The sequence below is a fragment of the Zingiber officinale genome, chromosome 9B (genome assembly GCF_018446385.1).
Source record: "Zingiber officinale cultivar Zhangliang chromosome 9B, Zo_v1.1, whole genome shotgun sequence".
Classification (NCBI taxonomy): domain Eukaryota; kingdom Viridiplantae; phylum Streptophyta; class Magnoliopsida; order Zingiberales; family Zingiberaceae; genus Zingiber; species Zingiber officinale.
In genome coordinates, this window is record NC_056003.1 from 7,067,171 (window position 1) to 7,094,229 (window position 27,059).

At 37.2% G+C, this 27,059-nt stretch overlaps 2 protein-coding genes across 4 annotated transcripts; both read right to left on the bottom strand.

Annotated features, from left to right (window-relative positions):
* Window positions 1–342: 342 nt before the first annotated feature.
* Window positions 343–20,350, bottom strand: LOC122023408 (exportin-T-like). Of its 3 annotated transcripts, none has more exons than XM_042581498.1 (15): window positions 18,296–20,350; window positions 18,110–18,205; window positions 17,933–18,022; window positions 17,707–17,811; window positions 16,680–16,739; window positions 16,447–16,509; window positions 16,284–16,379; window positions 13,415–13,579; window positions 4,072–4,245; window positions 2,921–2,986; window positions 2,725–2,823; window positions 1,970–2,116; window positions 1,466–1,649; window positions 1,345–1,396; window positions 343–650 (listed from the first exon to the last, which is right to left on the bottom strand). In XM_042581498.1, the coding sequence occupies exons 1-13, from the start codon at window positions 19,973–19,975 to the stop codon at window positions 1,560–1,562; spliced, it is 2,931 nt and encodes a 976-aa protein (XP_042437432.1). In that variant the 5' UTR covers window positions 19,976–20,350; the 3' UTR covers window positions 343–650; window positions 1,345–1,396; window positions 1,466–1,559. The 3 variants fall into 3 exon arrangements, with proteins under 3 accessions (XP_042437432.1, XP_042437431.1, XP_042437433.1); XM_042581497.1 differs by having other exon boundaries at window positions 1,337–1,396; XM_042581499.1 differs by lacking the exon at window positions 1,970–2,116 and having other exon boundaries at window positions 1,337–1,396.
* Window positions 20,351–22,167: 1,817 nt separating this feature from the next.
* On the bottom strand, window positions 22,168–26,827 carry LOC122024824 (stress-response A/B barrel domain-containing protein UP3-like). The gene is made up of 2 exons (XM_042583541.1): window positions 25,933–26,827; window positions 22,168–22,479 (listed from the first exon to the last, which is right to left on the bottom strand). The coding sequence occupies exon 1, from the start codon at window positions 26,772–26,774 to the stop codon at window positions 25,959–25,961; it is 816 nt and encodes a 271-aa protein (XP_042439475.1). The 5' UTR covers window positions 26,775–26,827; the 3' UTR covers window positions 22,168–22,479; window positions 25,933–25,958.
* Between the last annotated feature and the right edge of the window lie 232 nt (window positions 26,828–27,059).

Consider the following 27,059-nt stretch of genomic DNA (forward strand, 5'->3'; position numbering starts at 1 on the left):
TACATTTCGTTGATAAAAGAGGTAATAGGAAAGAGAAGAGAGAGAAAAGGAAAACGACAAAAAAAAAAATTTAATTTGTCAGAAGGATAAAAAGGGAAGTGCATTTGAAAAAATACGCCCTTTGGTAAAAACTAAAGTAGCATACGCCTTTTGGTCAATTAAGATATTTAAGTGCGTGATTTGATAAATTGCCGAATAAAAAATCATTCATTTTTTCCTTTATTCTTTTTAAAGTATAAATTATAAATTTGCAACAACAAAAAATTCAAAAACCACAAATAAAACTTAAAGCGGAAATAGAAAATCAAGGCCAAGCATCCTACATTTCCCCCCCTAAACTTATTGTTTCACAATTTATTATTTCTTTTGATTTTCCCCTCAAGCTACAACATAAGTTTATAATACGTTTGTCCTGCTCAACACGAATCCCTACTTATTCTCTGGACATGCAAAAAAACCCTTATATCACGTGATAAAAATAACAAATTAACGAGAACAAATTTAAATAATAAAATTATTCCTTTGGAGCGACAAAAAATATAGACAATGTTTTATTGATCTTTTTCTCCCATTAACGACATTTCAGAAGCTTATATAAGGGAGCTCCTTTGTGTTGTTCTGGCAGAAAACATCCCCGCAGTGTACAGCATCTGCACATGAATCGCAGCAACGAGGGTGAAGTACATATTGGCTTCTAATAAAATGTACACAAGACGTATAGCATGAATATATCATAATAAAACTCCATAAATATCTTTCATAAAATACAACATAGATGCGATCAATGTTGCAGTGCCAACATGCAGTTGTCTGACGAATAGAGGTTATGATCAAAATATACTAGTCAGCAAGGAGCTAAATCATAATTTCACAATTGATTATCACAACAATCGAGGACCAAAGATGACACAGATAAGACCTGAAACTCAATTACTTGTAAATTGATAAGTCTACACCTTTTTTTTTTTTTACCATGAACACGGAGGGGGGCCATGGGAGACAGGAGGATCAGAATTACCACCAATTGGTGGATGAACAACAAGTGCATGACCGTTGAGTTGCATCCAACTCAGGCAAACTCAGCAAAGCCTTAAACTACTTTGAGTGAAACAGCGTCCCTCTAAGGCAAAGTGAAAAGACTGAAAACTACTTCAGCTAGACTCACATTCAATACAGGCGAGCTCAACAAGCCCCCAAACTACAAACCAAATTCAACACTCTATGCAACTATGATTCAATTGTATATTATATTCAATTCTATGCAAATTTAATAGGAAAAAAAAAATCTTGACAATAAAACATGTCCATAAGTAACTAAAATGACGACAAAGCATACCTTCTCACCTTCAAATGTATCTCAATTCTCAATGACTATATGTACATGGACAAAACTTCCCTGCAAAAATTAGTACCATAGGCATTAGAAAAGGTACACAATAAAGAAAACATTACTATAATAAAGTACCTGAATGCCTGCACAAGGCAAGCAAGTCCAAAATCATTAAATTATGCAACTAGCCTCTGATGTTGACTCATTTTGAACATATCATAAAAATATTCTATCTAAAAACAAGACTTCCATTTTGCTGCTGTCTCAAATTCTCAATTAATAGATGGTAAAAAGATTTCATAGCCTTCAAATCATCAGTCTGCAGAAAAGAGTTCATGAATTAAAAGAAAGTAATTGAAGATCTTGCCATATAACTACAATCTGCTCTCATGCAGAATGAAACTAGTTAGACGAAACATCAATACCAAAAGCAGACATAAATGGAAGAACATGCCTATCAAATTCTAGACATTGACGGTTTCCCAATCTTTGGTATCTTAAAAATTCAATTATATTAACAATTTTCCAATATCCATATACCATGAGAACAGCGACAAGTTCATTGAGAATTCAACACACAGAGACCTTAATAGATACACAGAAAATAAAATCAAATAAATATTAAAACAATTTTAGTACCTGCAACTTTTCATAATATTGTTCTACTAGTTCATGTGGGCAATTAACTCCTTGTAGCCCGCTAGACACAAAATATACAACAAAGTCGCTACCCAACTTCTCATACATTACTTTCTGGGCCAGCACGATTTCTCCAAAAAGGATCAACTGTTGCAAGGAAAGGTATGTTGGAAAATAAGTTTAGAAGGCTGTTAATGGTAACAATTATATAAGCCAAAGTTTGCATATGGTCGTTATAACATTAGACAGAACATTTAAAGGCTGATATACATTTAGTGGAAAAGGAAAAAGCGACAGCTTTTACAAGAAGTAATTATCAGGATGCAGAATGGTGCAAATATGAAAGGTCACACGACAGGCAACAATATCCCATGCCGATATTAACACAAAATAGTTGACCAAGTCTGGCACCAATCAGCTCAGTAAAGATCCTTTCATAGTATGTTATTCAGAGTAGTTGGAAAAAGTGACATTCATAAGAGTTCTCTCTAAAGAATTAGCAAAACACCACAATATCTAAACAATTGTGAGAATAATCTTTATTAGGTTTGTTAATCAGAGAATTAAACTATCCACCTATTAGCACCAGGTGGTGGAGCTATGTTAAATGGAGACAATAACAAGTTGCAAGTAATCAGTTATATCATAAAAGCCACAGCATGTCAAGTTACAAGTTCAACAAACAGATTCTTTTTTTAGAAAAAAAATCATCAATCAGGTGAATAACTAAAAAAAAGGACAGTTTAGAACCATACAGAATTTGCATCGCGGAAATCAAATGATTTGTCAAGGACACTGTGCAGACAACAATTGATTGCAAATTTCTCGATTATAAAGCTGCGAAATCCAGGAACCTAAAAAAAAAGAAGAAAAAATGGTTTACAAAATAACAAAGTTTATTAAGAAGAGAGAATTTAAGAGGACATGCTCAAAACATAGCAAGTGAAATACCATATCATCACCATTACAACTGGTGCACCAATCTTTTATGAGTTTCACAAAAATTTGCACGCACATCTGCAGAATAATAATCATGAAACACATGAACAAGGTTTATTCTTATGCTAATTCCCCTTGAACAAGGAATTTGCACCACTCCATAATGGATGATGGTTACAGTCTAACTCAATGAGATATCATAGATCAAAGCTGATCACAGGCTAGCATTATTATAGTTACAATCAGTGTTTCAAGTGCCGAGTCGTGCCGTCCGAAACCGCTGGAATTTATCGTTCCATTGCGGAAGTGAAACTGACACCGCATGCAAATAAATTTCACATGCGTCAGCGTCACCACGATTCTGCGCACGATCGGCGATCGTGGGACACCTCCGACACCGCCGGAAGCATCGCGGGAGGCTTCTAGTGCCGCCTCGTGGGACCAGCAAGATCTTACGTACTATTACCGGAAAAAAAAAATAATTAATTTAAATAATTCCCAACTGAGATGTGATATTTCGAATAAGCTTTCGTGAATCCTAAATAAATTATCCCTAAAAAATGTATTTAAAATTAAAAAAAAAAAATTATTAATTGATATTATAAAAATTCTTTTTTACTGTTTTAAATTTTATTAAAAAAATTCTAAAAAAATCTAAAAATTCTAAAAAAAACTAAAAAATCATATTTATATTCTGATAAATTTTTTTTATTATTTTATATTTTTTACTGTTTAATTGATATTTTGATATTTTTAATATTTTAAATATATATTATTTAAACTAATAATTAATTAAATGAATAAACAATTAATTTATATAATTATGATGTATCTATTTTAATTCGAATTATTAATATATCAATTTTCTTTAAAGAAAATTATATTTAATTATTTTTTCTAATCATATTAAATTAATCAATAATTGAGAACTTATATAAAATCAATATACAACTTATTTTTAAACTATACACAAAAACATATTTATCTAATAATTACTACATATAAATAAAAAAATATTGAAACCGTATCGGCACGGCACAATACGATATCGAAATCGTATCGTTCCGGTCTAGAATCGAAACCTCAGCACACGTCGAAATTTTAAACCTTGATTTCAATTAAAACTTGCATATGAAACAACAGAACCAAAAAAAATCTCATACCTTCCTAAGAAGTATATCCTTGTGACTACAAGCAGTTATTAAAAGTAACTGCATTATTACATCCAAGAATCTCCAGCAACTTGGAGCGATGAAAACCAAGGAAAGATTGTGGTTTGCCATCACATGAAGAAAGGTATACAGTGTTCGCTGCAGGTCTTGAAGTTCTCGCACTTCCTTAAAGAGTCAAGTAGACAAGCAATCATGTAATAAACAGTCCACATGGTGATAATTATAAAGTTTAACTGTAGTTAAAAATCAAATTTTCAAAATAAATTTCAATCAAAATAAAGTATCAGTGACAGGATTCCAGTTACCTTACACTAATAAATTTTAATGACAGAAAAAAAAATTACAATAGCTGGAAAAGAACACTACACATATATACACCTATCAGAAGCTTCGTCATCATACACTAGATTTTCAACTTGTCATCGTCAAGTGCATGTTACAATTTCACCAACTTGCATTGTCTCCTTTCAGAACTGATGGCAATGGTTATTTTGCACGAACACTTTCATATTACTATCCTAGGAATATATTGTTATATTAATTAAATTAATTAAAATAAAACAGAGAATCAGCAAATGTTCTACCCTCTTTTTTTCAGGATTCCTTGCTTGCAATGGATGCTGTCTGTAACTATTCCTGTCAAGACTGAATGATGGTGTTTTGTTCTCAAGTTCCCTAATACTATCGATTTTTAACTGTACAACACTATGGTCCATTGGTTAACACCGGAGTATTGGTTCTCCACGAAGTAACTAGCCAAAGACAAGATTGATAAGCTTTCATGGTGTAATTCATTTGCTGATGATATTTTTTGTGCCCGTGAGAATTTAGATTATGACAAATTCTGAACAAATTTCGGTACAGATCTTCTGAACAAAAAATTATTTAGGTAAACTAAGACCAAAGTATACAAAATACATAGAAGAGTGGGTAATTAACATATATGAATAATAAAATACAACAAAAGCTTTCAAGTTATCTAAATTATATTACCAGACATGAAGGAACAAATGTGTATAGGGAATATTTTTATAACAAAGCTAGATAGTTCATTGTAAGCAGAGGATTGCTTAAACTTTATACATTTTGCATGAAATTGAGCTGCCTAGATAGAATCAATTCCCTTGTAAAAACACAATGTTGCGCTTCCTTGTTGAGAGAACAGGGAAGAGGAGGGAAAGAAGGTGGGAGAAGGGGAAAAGGAAAAAGAGGCTGGGACAAAATGAAAAAAGGGTGATGTGATAAAATTACTCACTAGGCACGGGTATCCTGGAGAGATTATTCCATGGGTGTCCTAGATAGGTAGCATAAGTACTTTGAGATGGTTCATAATGGGAGTAAGGATCAATCCTATTCACCAAGATCAGACAATAAGAACCCGAAAACTCTCCAGTATTGCTCAGCTGACAGTTAAACCAGTTACAATGACAAGCTGGGTTTGCACGGAAAACTTTGTCATGTGATAGTTCAAGCAATTACTCATTGGTTGGGTATTCACTCTGAAGCCTATAAAAAAGGAGCAAATGCCACCTACTAAGGATGAACTTTTGGACTGTAGAACTTTTGGACTGTATTTGAAGACCAATCACAGAATTCAACCAAATAAAAAGAAACGAGATACTACCTTGGACATTTCTAAACCCACCCTAGACAACTTATCAAAATCTAATCCACATTAACCCCTTCAACCCCACAAAACTATTCTACTCCACTTCGTAGCCAAGCCACATCATACAAGTACTAGCCAAACTCAATCTCATACCCATGTACCTCAAGCTAGTTGCTCATCCTACATCTCCACCGAGCTCCAAAAACTTTAATCGAAATAAATTAATGACCACACTCAACCAAGCTAAGGTCCTCTCCACCTGGTCCCCTCTAGCCAATTTTCCATACTAAACTTCAAGCTACTTGGAACAGCTAGCAAGCATGTATACTTTTAACCAAATTAAATTGCCTAGCACCTTTTCACAAATGACATCAATCTATATGTGGAAATATGGAGGTTTATTAGTTGTCTCAACTAGTTCATACTCAGAAATTGGCTAGAGGGGGCTGGACTGGAGAGGACTTTGACCGTTAAATGAGGTAATTAGTTTAATTCAACTGAATTGCTTAAAGCTCAGCCGAGGTGTGAACTCCACTATACTCTTTACTGAGTTGGCCGAATGAAACCAATAAACCCACACAACCCAACCAAAGTCCTCTCCAGCCCCCTTCTAACCAATTCCCAAAATTGAGGTCCAAACTAGTTGGAACTAGCAAATTTCCATTGTCTGTTATAGTTTCAACCATAACAAAAGATAAGAAAAAGGAAATGCATTAGGTTGCATTTTATTTAACAGATGGAAAAAGGGAAAAGAGTAAATTCACTATTACACACTCATCCTCTAAGCTCGCATCCAAGCCATCATCTTCTTCGCACCTACCAACTCACAATGATGGTCACTGATGCAGGTCAGAGCAGAGGGCTGAAGAAGGGAAGTGAAGGGAAAGGCTACTAGACCAAGCCTTGATAATGTAACTGGCATCAAACAGGTCAATAGCAGAGGAAATAGTTGGCGAGGACAGCAGTGGTAACATGGTACAATGAGTCAGCACAGTATGGGTAAGATGTGGTAGATCAGACTAGAATGGATGTCACTGGGGGCACAAGTTGGTTGTGGATGTCAACGGAAAAGAGGAACAGGAAAGGAGGATGGAGTAGACGATTCATAATGACTACATTGATGAGTGATTGTCAATGGAAGAGTAAACAAGGCAATGACAGTTATCATCCCAGCCTGAGCAAATCAATTTTGATGTGAGAGTTTTACTCTCACCACCTTTCCTCACCCAATATTCAGTCTACAGAAAATGCCGTGTTTATCTTTTCGAACTTTTCATTCATTGTGTTATCCCTCCAACAAAACATTGCATAAAAAGGCCGTCCGATGCACAAAGCTCCCGCCATGTGAGGTCCCTGGAAAGGATCCATTATATGCAACCTTACCCTGTTTTTTGCAAGAGGCTGTTTCCAGTAAAACAAAACATTGCATAAAAGAAAAATATAAAACAACACAGTAAAACAAATTTCATCAATGTATGATCAAAAGAAAATAGCGGATCAAGGTTTCCTACAAGTAGATCAAGCACCAACAGACTTCCATTGTCAGATATTTTCACACAATCTTGAGTGAGACATTTGGCATACATATTACATTTAATGTAGCAAACTATGTCCATGACGAACCCGTCATGGCTGGTCTCAAACCCGGATAAAGAAGGATTGCGTTAAGCTGTCAACCAATATTAAAACTATGTCAAATGTTCAATGAATGTATCCATTAAATTATTGTGTTAATGCTAGGTTGTTCCCCGAAAGGAACGCATTGCAGGATCCGACTATAACGTCTCAACAAGAACTGCTACATCTCCAAAACTCGGATATAGTGCTAAATTTGCAAGAATTCCTGTTGCAAGGTCCAACTATAACGTATCGGCAAGGACCGCTACATCTCTATAAAAACTTGGGTTGGATACAAACAAATATGATAGGAAAACTAATAGTCTAAGATTTAGAACATAAAACATAGGAACCCTCACTCGTAAATAAATAGAGGTAGTAGATATGATGATTAGGAGAATAATTAGTATTTTGTGTGTCAAGAGACAAAATGGGTAGACGACAAGGCAAAGATGATAGAGAACTCGAGTTTTAAGTTATGGTATTCGGAAAAGAATAAAACAAGAAATGGATTAGATATTGTTATAGATAGTTCATTAAAGGACGAAGTTGAGTAGTTAGAAAAGGGAATAGAATTCAGATAATAGTGGCGACAGGAACTCTAAACATAATTAGCATATATGCACTGCAAGTAGGATTAGATAAAGCTACCAAATTAAAATTTTGAGACGACTTAGATGAAGTATTACAAAATATTCCATCAAATGAAATGATTTTAATAGGAGATGATCTAAATGGACATGTCGAAGTGAAAAATGAGGAATGTGAGAGGGTACATGGGGGTTATGGGTTTGAAACGAAAAATGAAGAAGGAAAAACTATATTAGATTTTGCGATAGCATATAATCTTATATTAGCTAATGTATTTTTTAAGAAAAGAAAAGAACATGTTCAAAAATGGGAATAATAAATCACAAATTAACTTTCTTATAATTAGGAAGAAGGATAGAAAAATTTATAAAGATTGCAAAGTTATATCCTTGGAGAAAGCTTAACTACCTAACATAAATGAGTAGTGTTGGATATACGTCTCATGCATAGTATCAATAGAAAGCAAATATAAACGACTCCTAGAATTAAGTGGTGGAAGTTAAAGGATGAGAAACAAAATATATTTAAGAAGAAAGTATGAGTACAAGTATTAGGTGAAATACATGGTGACTCTAATACGACATGGGATAAAATAGTATCAAAGTTGAAAATAGTAGCTAAGAGTGTACTCGGTGAGTCAAAGGGGCATGTACCACTAAGTAAGGAATCTTTGTTGTGGAATGAGAAAGTAAAAAAAAAAGTAGGAAAAAAATAAACAGTTTATAGAATTTAGGGACCAAATTTTTTATTAGTGGGGAAAAATATGAGATACATCAATTAAATAAAATAAGGGTTGATCAAGAAATTACCCTATAGAATTTTCTAAGAATTTTTTTTTTTAATTCTAGATTTTTAATGAGTCATTTTATAATATATGGAATAAACGGGTAAGAGGAAAGCATGTTTTTGTAAACCTATTTAAATGAGGAAATCTTTATATTTTGAAATTCATTTTATTTTCTTTTTGAAAACCTAAAATCTTCGTCGTCTCCTCTCCCTCTCCCGATCCGCCCTCTTCGCCCGTGCCTTGCCACCACTGCTAGCCGACGGAACACTGTCACCGCGACCACCAGATCATCATTGCACCATTGCCTCCTTCCGTGTGAGACTAGCGCAACGACGCCACAGCCGCCACCCTCTTCGGCCATGCTAATCCAGCCACTACCTGTTGTGAGAGCCGCGGATTGTTGGACTCCGTGGTTGTTTTGATGTGATCAACCGAGTTAAGTTAGGTCATGTTTGATTTTGATCCCTGTGTCTAAGTGTGTAGAAGCTTAGGAGCGCAGGAAGTCGAGCGAAAGACGCAGCTAGCGAGAAAGACGACACAAGAAGGAAGCTGACCGACTTTGTGCGTCCGAAGGACGAAAGAGCTGCGGAAAAGTACACCGGTGGACAAGAAGAACGTGCGCGACATTCAAGGGACGAGAGGGTGGAAGCCTGCTCGAGGAGAAGGCCAGAAATTGGGTTCGGATAAACCCTATTTCGGTTGGCCGCAATCACCCAAGTAATCGAGACTTCGGAAGCTGAAAAGGAGAAAAAGAAAAGATGGAGCTATTTATACCCTGCAGCATTGAGGGCACCCTCATGGCGTTGAGGGCGCCCTCCATGGCGTTGAGGGTGCTCTCAAGTCTCAACCCAGTCTTTGTGACCATTGGCATGCAGATAAAGCTTTATCCGCCTATCCCCTAGAGGCGCCCTCAACCCCTTTGGAGGCGCCCTCAAGACTCGAGATAGGATTTTCAGGAGCTATATAAAGGCCCCGAGCTAGGAAAGAATCAATCAACTCTTGTACTAACTTCCTAGCAACTCTTAGAGCGTTCAGTGTGTAAAAGGCTTCTCCACCTTCAAAGAAGAAGATTCTTAGTAAGTTGTTCAACCGCCTTATATTAACAACCACCTAGGTTGTAACCAAGTTAACTGCTGAGTCTTCTTTTCTATTTTCTTTTATTATTGTTGCATTCCTAGAGTTGAAAAGATCGAGGAGGGTATTTTTTTTGTTTCAGGCAATTCACCTCTCCCCTCTTGCCGGCCCGCTGCGCCAACACGGATGTCCCCTTCATCACTGCTCTTCGACGTGTCCGGCCACCGCTGTGAGATGTTGCTAGCACCATTAACCCTTCTCACTCTAGTTGTGTCGAGCCCAGCCAGCCATCATCGTCGTTTTCTTTTGCTTCGGCTGTCGCAGCCATAGTTGTTAGTACTAGGAGATTGTCCGCGACCACCCCAGCATCGTCGTTCTGCCAGTCCTGCTCCAGTCACGAGCAGGAGGCCATGGGACTTCATCAGTGTGTCAGCCATCTCTCCGGTTGTGAGTCACCATGAACCACTCCAGATTTGGTGAGTATTAGGATAAAGATATGGATAAACCTAATTTAATCATTTCGATGTATTAGATTAGGGTTAGTGATGGGTTAGATCAAATTTAATCAAGGAATTGCGATAAATTGAAGTTAATTATTAATTAGGATTAATTAATTATAGATCGACTTGGACTTTTCCCAAATTAGTTTGGGATTTGATTTAGCTATTTATTTCATATGTAATTAGCTAAATAACACATGGTGATGTAAGACTCTGATATTAAGACGACATCTTAAGATGGAATTTATTGCGACACAAGCTATTTTTAAGGTAGGTAGTTCCTATTTGCCCTCTTTAGATCTTTTGATTTTAGTGCATGATTATATCTGATTATATATTGATTAGTTAGCATTTACTTGTTTACCCTGCCTCCACTCAAATTATTTCTTAAGTTGATACTTAATTGCTTGTACTTGGTTTAATCTATTGATATTCATACAGTCTCGATCCTATTCATGCTATATATACTTGTGCTTTTATGTAGCGATACCATAGTGTAGGATATCGAATATCTCACTAAACCCTTGTTTGTTATTTAGGCTCATGCCTATACCTTAGTAAGATCATACCTAATGTAGGATATTGAGTATCCTACTAGACCTTTATTTGTTATTTAGGCTCATGCTTATATGCTAATGAGGTTAGACCATAGTATAGTTTGTAGAGCTTTACTCTTAAAAGGTCTAGTAGGATACTCGATATCCTGTACTATTTTCGCCGTGCCTAGACGATTCGACCAATTAGTCGGCACCTAGGACCGCCTAATCCCGCCTAGGCGCCAAAGCCACCTAGGAGCCACTTAGGTCGATTTTTATAACACTAATTACTGCATTACCTAGATTGGTGGATATTTATGCTCATACCATAGGTTAGTGATAACATATCGAGGTGTAGTTATAGGGTATTATTATTGGATGTGATTGTTTATTTTTTACTTATCATGACATGGTGTATATCTTGTGACCATCGTCTTCCATTCATAGTTGAGGGAGTTGTCAGTGATCACGATACATATGGTTGCCCACGAGACATCCGTGACAGTGAGTTCACATATAGTTCGTAGTTAGATAGCTACGTATACCCTTATTTGCCCACAAGACATCCGTGGTAGCGAGTTCGCGTGCAGACATGAATTGCTATATTCTAGTTATGCATTTGTTTGTGCAGGGATTGGATGTAATGTATGTACTCCCGATTTATTGGTTATACCTGGTCAAGCAGGTTAGTGGAGAGTATGTTGTTGGTTATACTTTTAGTTAGTAAATAATACTTACTATATCATGAGACTGTATCCTTTGATCTCCTTATATATAGTATCATGAATATCTTCTTATACCCACTGAGTTGTTGTAATCACTATCTTTGCTTTTCCTTTAACTTTTAGATTAGCGGATAGAGGATGTGTTGTGCCGCTTAAAGGTCCTGTTTGCCGGTCCCACTCGAGTTTGGATTCCCTTTTGAGTTGTTTGGTTTATTTTCCACTGCTGGTGTTTACAATTTTCTTTTTGGATCGGTTTTGAATTTTGTTAGAATAATATGACTTTTATTTTATAGTATGAACTCATGTACATGCATACATACACGCATTGACATTTGTATCTGATCGATTTTATATTGCATTGTTGTTGTATTGGTTTGAAATGGTTTGATATCGATTATTTTCTATATTGTCATTAGGGATACCGTCCGATTTGGTGGACAAGTATACCTCGGGGAGGGTAAATACTCAATTTCCCTTATATAAGAATAAGGGGTTCAAAACTGTACAAACTATAGGGGTATTAAATTAATGAGTCAATACCATGAAACTTTGGAAAAAATAATAAAAAAAGATTAAGGAATGAGACCACGATGACCGAAAGTCAATTTGGATTCATGCTTGGAAGGCCAACGATAGAAGATATACATCTTCTTAGACAACTAATTGACAAATATCGGAAGCAAAAACAAGATCTACACATGATATTCAATAACTTAGAAACAACTTATGATAGAGTCCCAAGAGAAATTATACGGATAATTCTAGAAAAGAGAAGCATTAGGGTAACATATATTGAACTAATTAAAAATATGTACAAGGATGTAAGACTTCAGACGGAATAACTGAAGCATTTTCAATAAACATAGGATTACATCAAAGATCAGCTCTAAGTCCCTATCTTTTTACCTTAATTATGGACGAACTCACTACATACATTCAAGATACAGTACTGTAATGCATGTTGTTTGCAGATGATATTATTTTGATCGATGAAACACGTGAAGGAATAAATGGTAAACTAGAATCTTGGCGGAAAATACTAAAAGGAAAATGTTTTAGGCTTAGTAGAATAAAGACAGAATATATAGAATTTAAATTTAGCAATATTAGACGTAATGAAACAATTGTTAAGATGAGAGATAATGAGTTTCATGAAACTGAGAGCTTTAAATATTTAGAATCATTTTTACAAAACGATGAAATGATTGAGAGAGATGTCTTACATAAAATACAAGCAATATTGTTAAAATGGAGGACAATATCGGATGTTTTATATGACTGTAAAGTATCTTTAAAACTTAAAAGAAAATTCTACAAAATCGTAATTAGACCTGCTATGTTATATGAAGCTAAATGTTGGGATATGACTCGAACACATGCGCAGAAAATGAGAGTTGTAAATAAGGATATTAAGATGGATGTGTGGACATACGAGGATGAACAGAATAAAAAATGAGAATATTAGAAAAAAAATCGAAATTGCATCTATTAAGATAAAATTCCGAGAGACATTTAAAATGGTACATGAATGTACTTAGACGGCCAATAAGTACTCCAATTAAGCAATGTGAAACTATAACAAACACATATGAAGCGAAGAAGAGGAAGACCAAAAAAGATTTAGTTAGCAACAATAAAACAAGATAAAATTTATTTAAATATAAATGATGATATAGTAAGAGCTAAAGCTCAATGGCGTAAAAGGATTCATATAGCCAACCCCACCTAGTGGGATAAGGCTGGGCGGTTGTTGTATTAGATTTAATGCAGCATTCAACTTTTCATCAAAAAGCACATAACACATTACACCATATATATATATATATATAAAACAATTGCTACTAATCTCAATCAACATCATACAGAATAGTCTATTAAAAAAGGTCAAGCTATACCTCTGTAATGCATCCAGGTACTGATGAAAATGCATCCCTTGGAAGTATTTCAATTAGTCTACTTGCAATAGCAGGAAATATATCTTCTAGTATGGGCTCTAAAGAAGTGGAGAATTTGCATATTAGTTGATTGGCCAGTACAAGAAAATCAACCATGTCTTCTGGCTGCAAAGCACCAATTAAAGAGATCATATTTACTGAAATCAAACATTTAAAGCTACTAATATCTCTCTAATAGAAGATATCAACGCCACAACTACCACAAGCTTTGTCCCCAACTATCAAACTACTTATTAGAGTTGGGTATATGGACCTTATGCACTTTTTGATCTCCCAGTAAGCCAAAATTCATTAGTAACGACAAGGTCAAGTTGTTGGTAGGACATGCAAAAGAATGGAGCCAGTTTGTTATGAATAAAATATACCCTTGAGTTGTATTTAGTTAGTAAGATTAACACATAAGGTTCTTCAACAACAACAACCAAACATTTATCCCACTAAGTGGGGTTAGCTAAGAAGCTCAAGTTCTTGAAATTTATGACAGTTCAAATGCCAAAGGTGTAATTTCAATGTCAAAAGAGCAAAACTAGGGAAAAAATGCAACAACTGTACCTTAGTAGCAGATTACAGCAATCTGATATGTAATAATACCATTTTCAGTAACAATCATTAAACACCAAAACTACCACAACAAGCCATGTGTCCTGACTATCCAACTATTTCGAGTTAATTATATGGACCTCATGAGTCATGACACCATTGATTTCTATACAGACAACATCATCAGTGGCGACTAGGACAAGGTAGTGGGAGAACATGTAAAGATAATGGAGCCAGTTCAATATGAATAAAATCCACCTTTTTAGTTGTAGTTAAGTTTGTACAACAAACAAAGAAGCTCAAGATCTACAAAGTCAGAAAAGTTCCGATGTGGAAATAATGGTCTGGTTTCAAAATCAAAAGAAATAAACTTGTCAAAATGTAATATTTATAACTAAGTTTTGATAATATGACAACATGAAACAAGACCATCTACAATAACAGCCATCAAATGCTGAAGTGCCACAAGTCATATGCCTCAACTACCCAACCATTGGGAGTTGAATACATGGACCTTGTAGAGTCACCGGTCTCTACATAAAGCAATATAGCAATGATTACCTATGTCAAGTTGGTTGGAGAGCATGAAAAACAATGGAAGTGGTTCAAAAATCACTTGTATTTAAGTTTGTAAAACCATCAAGGAAGTTCAGATTTTGAAGATAGTATAGTTCTGGTAAGAAGATAAAGGTTGATCAAAATAAAGAAACTACTACAATATGACTTTTAAGTAGTATCTTTGAATTCGAAGAGTTCATTGGATCAATTTAAATTGATTTTATCTCGGTCCAATTGGTTGCTTGAACTCAATTTGAATTTAATTGGGGTATTGGATTTTATTCCAGGGAATGAGGTTTGAGGCTTTGAGCTAGCTACGGTTAATGTTGGATATAAACTGGAAGAATCAAGACCCAATTTGGAAACTAGGCTGGCTCCAAAATTTAGATCGACTGAGTTGGATTGGAATCAATAACTGTCAATCCGAGTTGTTCCATTTCTCAAATGTGATTACTTAAGGATGAACAAACAGATGAGAACAAAGATAATAGCAAAGAAATGAAATAAATAAATAAAAGTCTATGGAATTATATAATTTGGGTTTAGAACCAGATGAACCTACTTTATAATTTTCATTTAATTTATAATTACACATAGTGAGGACTCTAGAATTTTGTTAATGGTTCTAACAATGGAACTGGAAAATACAGTGAAGCAATTGTGTGTGTACATGCAAAATCATATTATCTATGCTCATGTGATGATGTGACAGAAATAGAATGAAACAATTATGCATGTTATACCATGCAATTATATCATGTTGTAATATCAAATCATTATCTTAAGTTGTGGGGTATCATGCAGTTTCTCATGTGGGGTATCATGCTTAATTGCAAATATGTCTATCATAGTACAATTGGCTATATGATTATCTGTTCTATTTACTTATGACATGTATAAATTAGATGCGGTGATATCTACATGTCAGTATAGCAGATGATTGTGTTGTACTTATTAGGAGCATAGGGCAGACATGATAATCTAATTATTCATGGCCTTTATGTATATGACTCGTGTGACCAGAAACTACAAGCTGTACGAGACATTGGAGCAACATAACCTGGACTAAATCAGAAATCATATCCATATTAACACAGACACATGGTGCCACTCTCAGTAGTAACTTTAGGAGTGCAGAAGGTAAACCCACAGATCCATGATTCACCCCTGATTGATGTCTAGCGTATCCTATGAAGGTTTACCTTATGATAGCTTGTACAGTGAAGTTGAGATGCAATACACACATCATGTATTTTCATTATTCCATTTGCCCTGATGATACACCCTTGATGTTAAATTTATTTATACCTATGTTAAGAATTCTTCTAATTCCTACTTGGCACATTTTAGCCTTATTGCTTGCTCTGCCTCCTATTTGAAGAATGACTATTAGTTAGTTGCACTGGGCATTAGGATTATATCCAGACTGCATGACAAAAACTAATGAACGTGCCATGGCAATTAAAAAATTATCAATTTGAATTGAATATTAGCAGTCAGCCTAAGATAGAGGCCAATGTAGGAATACGATCCATATGGCCAACTTAAAATAGTTAGAGTAAGGTAAACATGGCTTGGTGATGATTAAAACCACAATGACAATTCATAGCAATTAAACACAATGAATTACCCAAGAAAAATCATCCACAATGTGGAGTACTTGAGGAAAAAACCTCAATAAAATTTGTAGAAGCTGGAGAGGTAAAGGTACCTCATTCTCCACAAGAAGATGCTTTAGCGGCATTGGAAGGAACGGAAGGATAGATGCTCCTAAAATTTCAACCATGCGATGAATGAATGATGTGATCTGCAACCACAACATATTATTAATTATTGAAGGACGAAAAGCACATTGCAAAGATTCTTTGCATGACCTTATTTCTCAAAGCTCTAATATTTGGAAATGAGACGAGAATTTCCAAGACAATCCCCAATGTCTGCAAAATAAAAAGAAGAGGAATCTCAAATGTATATTTATAAGGTCGTGATTGAAACCAATCATCTTCCTTCAATTACATAAAACCAATTTTCTTCCATTACACAAATGTAGTTAAAACTTAAAAGAATATGTACAAAAAAAGTATGTATGCCTCGGATGTTTACTAGCCTTTTTAAACATAATTCCAATGGCTGGGCGGCTACTCATAGCAAGTCGCTCATTAAAACCCTGTTTATAAGAAATATAAACAAACAGAGGTTCAGATTTGTTTATACAAATATATTAAAAAAAATACAGCAAGATGACCAATTTCAAGTCAGAGAAATTTGATACAATTACTACTAAATATAAAATAAGTCCAATATAAGGCAGATTGTCAGGTTTATAGATATCCAACCATAGTTGATTGACCTAGTCAAACTATATAGTACTGTCCTTGACTGGTCAAGTATTATCTCTAGAACTTTTACATTTGATTAAGGGGCACACAATAGTCAAACACGAAATTTGAATATTATATTTGTTGATATTTGTTCTTTATTGAAAAATCAATGAAAAGTCGTACCTTGCAAACATCTAGATCATCAAACTTGCTTATTTGTTCACTTATTTTGGTATTGCTAATGTTAAATTTCATATGTATGTTTTTTACTACAATAAACTGAAATTCTTAAATTCTAACCCTTGTACTAGAAGACAGAAATTCAAGTTACAAATTAATTCAAACTAACCCTCACTAAAAAGTAAACAAAACTAAATTATTCTGCAAAAAACAAAGAATTATAACAACCTGCAATGGCCAATCTGTTTTCTTTTTCACTTTAAAAACCAAAGCATCAAAGGAAAAAACTTATAGGAATTTTAGCTCTTTCCCTTTAAGAGAACCTCCATCATTCCTGAAATTCATAAGGGCAGTGTACCAAGCCTTTGATATGCCAAGTAACAACACCAGAACATATGATATATAAACTATACACAAAATTTAATAGGAAAAAAAAACTTCTCTAACATCAGATAAGCGCTCCCCTTTCTTGAATCATGAGGAACAATCAACTTCCATAATTGTAAACAAATCAGAAAGAACATTTTCATTATTGGTATTATACAATGCTATAAAACACAAATTTAGAAAAATGAAATTCTAACTGCTCTTAGAAAAATACATATCAACAATTCAGAATACAAAACACCACACCTTGCTTAAAGCATTCAAAGCCATAATAATTTGCTGGATGGTTGAGGCTTTTGCTGATGATTCTTCTAGGCCCTGTGCTTTGGCATCTGAAAGAAGCCCCTTCAGCTGGATTAAAAAAGCATCAGTCAGCTTATTGGTTATTGACCAGATGATGTGAAATAATTACAAAAATCAGCCAGAAAATGGACCAAAGAAAAGAAAGAAATTATTCAGATCCAATTTTAACCTTTTGAGAAAGAGGATCAAGAAGTGCTGCCAAATACTCAGATTGCTTTTCTGGGGAAACATCTTCCATCCCAATCAATAATCCAATTGCCTATAAATCCAAAAAGAAATAGGCAAAGAAATGAAAATGTTTTGTCAACAAAAGGAGACAACAGAGACGACATTTCAACACTGAGACCTCAAATGTTTGGCTACCATCTTCAGAACCTGAACACTTAAGATATTTGGAGCTCCAATCTGAACTAGTGAATTGAGCCACAATATCCTGCAATCCCTGGGAATAGAATAAACATGTGAAACAATAAACAAGTAAGAAATATGCATATATATGAGAAACAAGACCATGACAGAAGAGGAGACATACTTGCAAAATCACATCCAGATAAGGCACAAACTTAGCTTTCAGTAACTTGACAGATCTCATGAAAAGATAACTAGCTCGTCTGCTCACATTAAGATTTGGATGGCGTATACCTCTTTCATCCAAGAAGACAGCTAGTACATGAGGTATATATTGAGCATTATCTTGAACAAACTTAATAAACCTTGAGACTGTCTCAAGGTAGATCAGTGCAACAAGACGATGATTATGGCAAGGAAATCGTGCTGAAAGGAGCAACTGCACCAACTCACCCAACGAACCATTGCCAGTTCTAGCTTCTTCTTTTATTGTCTCACCCAACCTGTAGAATAAAGTAAGCATCGCTTCTACATCCTCCACACTACTTTTGGAAGAAGACAAGGCTGTAATTGCTAAATTTTGAATAAAAAGCTGGGTCACACTTGGTGCCACTCGGCAAATGCTAGAAAAGAGTATTAATAGTTCTTTCCGATGTTCTCCCATCTGATCCTCTTCCTCTTTACCAATCTTATCTGGTAAATCAAGATTGTTCCTGTACATAGGATCATAGAGAATTTGCACTCTAATAGCTTCAAGGATCTGACTAAGGTACATTGCTTGTTTTGCAGAATGGGACTTCATAGCGATCACATAATCTGACAGAAAAGCAACAACATTACTTAACTCCATTTCCTCACTTTCTTGCATCACATACAAAATAGAAGGCAAGGCCTCGTCGAGAAGATTGAGAGGTGAATAACCATCCGTATCCGCAGAGCCCAACCTCTTGTAGCATTCGAGAGCCTCAGCAGCATAACCAGTGACCAAAGCTGGAACCTTCTGGACCAAATCAGGATTGGCAAAAATCCTACTTAGTCGAAGACTGCTGAGAAGAGCCATTTTCTGGCGATGATCCATTCTCTTGAGAACGATTGCAAGAACACAGCTACCAGCAGCAGCCCTGAGTTGATCAGTTGAGCTAGGAGCTAGAATGAGGTCGAAGAGGAGAGGGACGAAAGCATCATTGGCGACCAGACCAATGTCGATCCAAGTGATGTAACGCCGCATGGTGTCGAGTACTAAAGTGACAAGGGAAGGGTCCGAGGAATTGTAGAGCGACACCGCGTCGTACCAGTGGCGGGCAATCTGAGGGACGCATTGCTGGCGCATGGTGTCCTTAACCTGGGAAGCAGCGGAGACCTCCTCGGAGGAGCGGGGATAGTCGAGGCTGAGAAGGTCATCATCGAGAGCGGCAAGGAAGCGGGCAAACATGTCAATGGAAGCGGGGTCGGCAGCGGGGAGAGAGGGGAGTACGCAGAGGAAAGGATCTGGCCAGGATGAGGCAGGGTACTCATGGCGGATAAGGGCGGCAACGGCCTGGGCGAGCTTATTCCTGAGGAAAGGAGGGGAGGCGATGGGGAGAGGGCGATCGGAGGCAAGGGAGAGCATGGCGGAGCGGAGGAGGGGGAGGTCGGCGGGGGGAATAGAGGAGTAGCGCAGAAGGATGACATCGTGGAGGGCCTGAAGACACCAGAACTGAACGGGAACGAGCGGGGAGCGCTGAAGGCGGTCGAGGCAGAGGCGGATGAGTGCTGAAGCGTCGGCCTTCACGCGGTCACAGAAGGCAATCGCCTGAGCGCGGAGCGTGGAGTCGGCGACGCTCGGCTCGTATGCGAGGAGGATCGCCTTCTCGAGGTCGTCCATCGGCACCTTCTTCGCTAGCGCTCCGCCAGTAAACCCTAGCGATGGATCGGCTCGATGGGCGGCTTTTTTTATTTGTTTCGCCAGGAAAGAGGCGCAGGGTGGATCGATCTGCGTGCGGAGTCGAGTTGCGACGGTTCACGGCGCTGTGATTTTGTGGATTTTGCGGCGAGATTGATCAGTAGCGGCAGCGGCTGCAGTGGGCGCAGTGACGATGGTGGCAGCCAATGAAAAATGAGAGAGAAGGGTTTTAGGAAGCGTATGCGACGAGAGTATATATTAGAAGCGAAAACGAAGGAGGGCTGCTGCAAAATAGAGGAATGGAGACGGACGAAAAGAGCGGAGCGTGAGATGGGAATTCGATGGGGTGGGTTTCCGGGGATTCGACGTTATAAGGTGAGCTGGAAGTCTGGGGGTGATGGGGGACGGAACGTGTAGGCCCGCGGCCATCGTATTGAGAATGTTTTCTGAATTGGGCCTTATTTAAGCAGCCTCTGGCTCTGTGTGTGCAATTGGGCCATACCAAGTTATTTGGGCTTTGCATGCTAAGGGGTTAAGAGGATTTATTATCATCTAAAGTCTAAACTTCACGGATAGGACGGTAAATGAATCAAGTTGAGCTGAATTTTAGGATATTTAAATTTATTTAATAAGATAATTAAATAGAGTTGTGTCGAATTTAAAATGAATCAAGTTTTTGAAATGATTGTTTAAGCTTAGTTTGATTTTTTTTTTATGAATTTGAGTTTGTTTGAAACTGATCTATATATATATCAACTGATCTAGTTTAAATGAAACTACATTTATCAATCGCATTCACTAAGCCCATTTCTTCTTCAATTATCTCCCCCTTAAAACTTTAATGTACCACTGCTTATTTCAAGTAATAATGAGAAGGAAAAAAAACTCACTTTTCCAGCTGGTTTTTTCAAGAACATATACCTTGTATTGAAACTTAAACCAGTTGGCACCTAAAGACTATTCTCAATTTGTATGAATACCCGATGCTCATCATGAGAATAAACTGCACATTTGGTTGAATACCATATGCTCAATTTGTCAAATGGCGTATCAACTAGTAATCTTGTAGGATGTAGAAAATGTTGTATTAGGTTATTCTTGATCATAGGCATGTCAGACACTGATTGCATAGCGAGATAGTTAAGTCAATCATAAAATCTCTGTTATGGATTTCCAGGACCTTATCTTCCACTAGTTGAAGCATCTGACTCCATCAATCACTAACACATTTGGGAAAGCAATGCAATCTCTTATGAGTGAGGCAAACTGCGACTATCTTTGGAGATTGACCTTTTCAATAGCTTAAAGGCAGAGGATCATCGTACCTCCAGAGCTGCGAGCACATATCTCTTGGATTATTTTTTTATAATCTAGGGGATGTGTCATTCGTATTTGTGATCAGATCGTGACCGCGATCTGACTATAAATTATTGTGATCCCTTCCTAGGTTGATCGTTCCCATAAGGTTATAGTTTTTTTTCGGAACAGGCAGTCGGAGACCGCCCGAAGACCTCCGGTGATAGATAAGTGGCCAAGTTACTGGGCACCGAATGAGGATATCCTTCGAGCGGCCTCTGACCATCCGCTCCGAATAAAAATTATAACCTGATAGGGACGGTGAATCTAAGAAAGGATCGTAACAATTTACGGCCAGATCACGATCATGATCCACCCACAAATACAAGTGGTGCATCCTCTAGACCACAAAAAGTCGTCCAGAAAATTCTACCTTCAGAAGCTGCATGGGTAAGACTAATAGTTCCACTGTGAAGCTTGCTGCCATCACACTGGCACTTCTTGCTGTGCTATCGCCATTATACATGGACTGGAAGACAGGTTGCTGAGCCAGAGGATGATTATCGTGAGAGTAGCATATCACTGTCCCTTTGGCTTCTTTTTGTGTTCATAATTCCAGTCCTCACCATCAGCCTCGTTTCATCGACAAAAGGATCATGAGGTTCGAGTCGTTTTACCCTCGCTGGATACATAGATTTGGAGGGTCTTCCTGTGGGATTATGATGCTTCTTTTGTTCTCGGGTTTGTATTGAAGTGTAAGGCATCTGTTGAGGGATGACTGTGATGTCTTAAATATCTGTGGTGCAATTTAACTCCTATCTGGATTACAATTTTTTGTATCAAAATGAATATAACTGCTAAGATAAGAGTTATTACAGTCGAGCAAAAAATTTATCACCATTTAATATCATTTTATGTAAAACAGAAGAAATGATATTCACATTCTCCTGCTGCAATCTTCATTTCTCTAACAAAAAACTGCAACCAACCTCCATTGATGGGTGACAAGGCAGGCACAAGATCCAGAATTAGGGCATCAGAGATTACAATCTTGGACACGAAATGTTCAGTCCAATTTAGGAAGGATAAATAATATTTGCCTAAATCAGGAAAAGAACCAAACACGATGCCTTTATTTTGTAGGACAACATGCAGAAAATCCATCAGAAGCTTCCTTGATTACTGAGAGACTGCAAGAGGAAGACCATGACACTTCATTAAAGTTGTTGGAAAATTCCTAGAATTTAGAAGATCTCAAGATTATTTCAACTGTAAGAAATAAGAACATATAGTAATTGATGGACATATGTAACTTTCAAGTAGCTACATGTAACAAAATAGGAATTTTCCAGGAGACAAGGAGCATGCTGCATATGAAGTCCTAGGAGAAACAAAGAAAACTATTTATGATGGAAAATTTGCAGATAGATCATGAAGTTGTATGTAACAAACCATTGATGTGATACTAGAACTTTTATTTAGACTCATGCCGTACATTGACACTCTGAAATCAATATTAAGAGTTGACCCTCATGATTCAACATCCCTATTGAGTATTGTCCACGTATAAACTTTTGAAAACTACAGCATACTTGCAACTGAATCCGAGTTACAACATACATGCAGTGACATTGCTCCAATTATAGTAGGAATATATATAGTTTGTAAAGCAAGCTCTTCCAATCATTTTAATTTTTTCAAGTGAAACATTTTGGGGATTTTTGTCAATGCCATGTTATTCAGAAATTGTTTCTACACATACAAAGAGCTAATAATAGTGAAAGTAGGATTAACTTCAAGAACAGAGCTGTACATATGAACTGGGTCTTGAAGAAAAATTGGAACCTAGGTATCAACTAAAAGTTTAGCTAGTATATCTCCCTATACCTTTTTAAGGATTGAACTGTTAGGAAAATAGCATAGGCTGATTCACAAAATTTGAAATCCTTACAGATCAACTATGAAAATTTTGAAGGAATGAATCAGCAAAAATCTATAGTCCACTTCCAAAGGTCTTTTCTAGTCATTGAGCTTCTTTAAGAGCAGTATCACTAGTCCAACCAAGGAACCACATTGGTAAAATAAAACTTACAGAATTAGCACTTCTTGGCCCATAAATAACTATTTGACATTTTGAATTTGTCCCCTCATGATTAAACTCTTGGTCCTTTTACTTGTCCCACAACATGCCTAGTACAGCTTTGCTCTCTCCATCTATTCAGCCCTCTTCTTAGCCTTTCTATACCTCAGATTTTATTATTAAATATAAGCTAGACTTAGTTATTAAAGGTGCTCGCCTGGCTGCGCCAAGGCGCAAGGTGCATCCAAGCAAGCCTCTTGCACCTACGCCTTAAGCGTGCATATTTACATTATTGTTTAATATTTTATGGACTATAGTTTTGTTAGAGAAATATTTTGATAGAAATTCCCTATATATGTTTGGATTGTAAAATTTTATACACAGAGCGCCTTACTTTGATAAGGTGTGTGCCTCACTTTGCGCAATGCGCCTCAGGCCCCATAGCATCTATGCGCTTTTGGGTGTCTCACGCCTTAAATAACTATGAGCTTGAGACAAACATGGATGGTTTGAAATTTCATACCATGTTATGTGGCACGATCGAAATGTATCATTTCAATAAATTTCTTAAACTCAATACTATTCAGCACGAGTAATATCTCTTGTGTTGTGTCAATCATGTCGATGACTAACATGCCATGCCAACACTTGACACCCTTTGGCATGCTATAATATAGGTAAAGATGAATTGAAATCCCATTATTATTTTTTTAAACTCATGGTCATACAAAAAACAATATCAATATTATACCCTTCTAGATGGAACACAAAATTTGAACTTAAGTACATGGTTGCCTTATCTTCTTTTTCTTACTTTATCTCCTTCCTTTCTTCCTCCGCCTCCAATTCTCCATTGGCACCATACATCAAAATGTTAGCATGATAGAAACCAATATTATTCCAGTCAAAAACTAAAAATTTAGCACTACTCAAGATTTTGAATCTTGCAAATATGTGTGGGCTATGCTAGGGTATGGATTGGCGCCAACTCTAATTTGCTAGGCTAGGTATGGGTTTAGTGGAGCAGGGTCACAATTAGCTGAGGTTGTGCCTATAATCTGCCTAATCCATGATGTGAGTATTATAATAAGGTATTTCCATCCAAGTGACAAGTGATTTTGGGACGAAGTGGCTCCACCCAATTTCTACATGGTCTCAAAAGCAATGTCTCAACTTTGATAAACTTGGAATTCAAGGCAATGAAAGAGAATATGAGTCATTTCCTCCCTTCAATCGTACATGGTTAAGATCATGAAACTTTCCCAATAAAGAATCTTGGCATTTTGGGTTTCTTAAATTACTTTGGAATGGAAAGAGGTACACCCCGCCTTAAAAGGAAGTGTTGAAGCTACAATGCTCCATATCCATAGTACCACATGAACAAATGTGATGGTCTAAGGTGCCAATATGTTTTTCCATTGACGATTGAAAGTGAGGAACACAGGCACCAATTTGAGGCCATTACCAACTAGACCAGCAGGTAGAGTTTACTGTCTTTTTGTCTGAATCTTATACAACCTAAAAAATAAATAAATAAAACGACAAATTAAGCCTAATCCATACAAAGAGATGAGTAAGCATTTTTTCCATCCATCCTAGAAAACACAGAATTTTAGATCTTTTTCTCCTTCTCCTCCCTCATTTCTTTTATAGAAAAGACATCTAAAGTAACAAACAAGGCACAAATGAACAGCTTGCAAGCTACTCAGATTAGACTAAAAGGCTTGGGCATTGTATTAAATGGCAAGTAATGCCTAGTGACTTGACACAACTCCGTGAATGTGAGCTTGTGCCCAACCTAATTTTGGTCAGTTATATTTGATATCTCTCCATTAAGCTCTATGTAAAGTTCCATCATTAGTATTACCTAAGTTATTTAGATCCCTGAACTAAAGTTTTCTTGGTGTAGCTAGTGGCCCCTCCCATCTTAACTAAGCAAGAAGCAGAGTCACCATGGAACAAAAAAATCAAAGTCTATGATTCAACTCCAAATGAGATTTAGAGAGAGAGAGAGAGAGAGATTACAAACAAAATGATTGAAAGTGTAATTTTATATTGAGCCCAAGTATCTTAAATATGTATATTAATCAGGAAAAATATAATCCAAGGACTTGGAAAATAAGTGTAGTTGCCATTAAAACTTTAAGTTGTAACTTTAACAAGTCTTTGTTAGTCTATGTTGAGGGAAGTCGGATTGTAATTTATAAATACAATGCACATCGCTTGACCCAAGGAATGCAATCAATCCCTTTTCACTACCAAAGTTGCTTCCCTGTAATAAGTAATGTTAAGTTGTTAATAGAGGTTGCTTCAAATTCCAATCCCAAAGTTTGACGAGCTTTAAGCCAGTCTTTTTTGTGTAATCAAAACTCTAATTCTTCTAAGACCAATTTTGTTCAAGATTGTTTAACAAATAGAAAGGATCGATAAAATTAATCTCTTCAGCATAATTCCAAAAATATGTGCTACAAATATACAATTTTGGAGAGGAAATTATTTCTTTGAGGAGATTGGCATTTGAAAGTTCAATTATATCGGACAAAAAATGGAGTTTCGAATGAACCTCTGTGGACTTCGGGTGAAAAAGCATCAAAGGCTAGCATCGTCAGGTGGCGGAAGAACAAAATCAAGCACAATGAAGCTCTCCAAAAGTGGCCTGACCTTCTCTTTAACCGAATCAACCAAATCCTTCTGTCTCGCATCCATCGCATCGAGCTCTTCCAGGCTACTAAAAAACGCCAGAAGGCCCACGCCGTGCCCCTTGGCCCTCGCCGGCGAGAAATTTTCCCCGAAACTCACCTGCCTGACCGCGGCCGGTGAAGAGGCCTTGACCTTGGAGAGGGTCTCCATGAGCTCCGCAGTGGCACCTTCCTTCGGCTTCGCGAGGGTGAGCCGCATCGCCGACCCTGGCGGTGGCACCACCGGACCATCGAGATCGACGACCCAATCAACAGCCATGACGTCATCGGAGATGGGGAGCCCGAGCTCCATGACGACAGCCACGTGGGCGGGGTGGGCGGAGTAGGTGGCAAGGTCTTCTTTGGATCGGTAGCGGCTGTGAAGCAAGTGGGTAAACCCGGCGGCGGAGGCGGCGGAGGATCGGTGGCGGAGGATAGGACCGGCGGTGAGGTGGCTGACGACGTCGAGGGAGACCAAGGATCGCAGGCCGGACATCATGGCATCGATCTTGGACTGTTCAGTGGACTCCCGGATCTTGAAGAGGACCACGTGCTCGACGGTGGAGACGGCAGACATGGCAGCGGTGTTGGGGGAGGAGGAGGAGGAGAAGGATAGCGTGGCGGAGGGGCGGAGATGATGTGAGGAAAAGAGCCGAGGGGAAGAGCTGAGGGATCTGAAGGGTAAGCGAGGGCGGTGAAGATTAGGGAAGGTTTTCAGACACGCCATGGGCTTTCTTCTGTAACGTCACGCCCTGCTCTGTGGTTGTTGGCGTCGGTCGTGGGTTTTGATAACGGCGCCAGTCCACGTTAAAGTCGTCACGTTTTGCAGGAGTACATGTTACACTCTTCTGGTGTACGCATTTAACGGGCGGGTTAACCAAAAGCCGCGTTTAAATTTGATATTTATTAAAAGAGGTAACAGAAATTAAAATTTATCAAAGGATATATTTCATTTTAAAAATATCTTTTTCCTCTGCAATTTTAAATAATATAAAAAATTAAAATATAATAT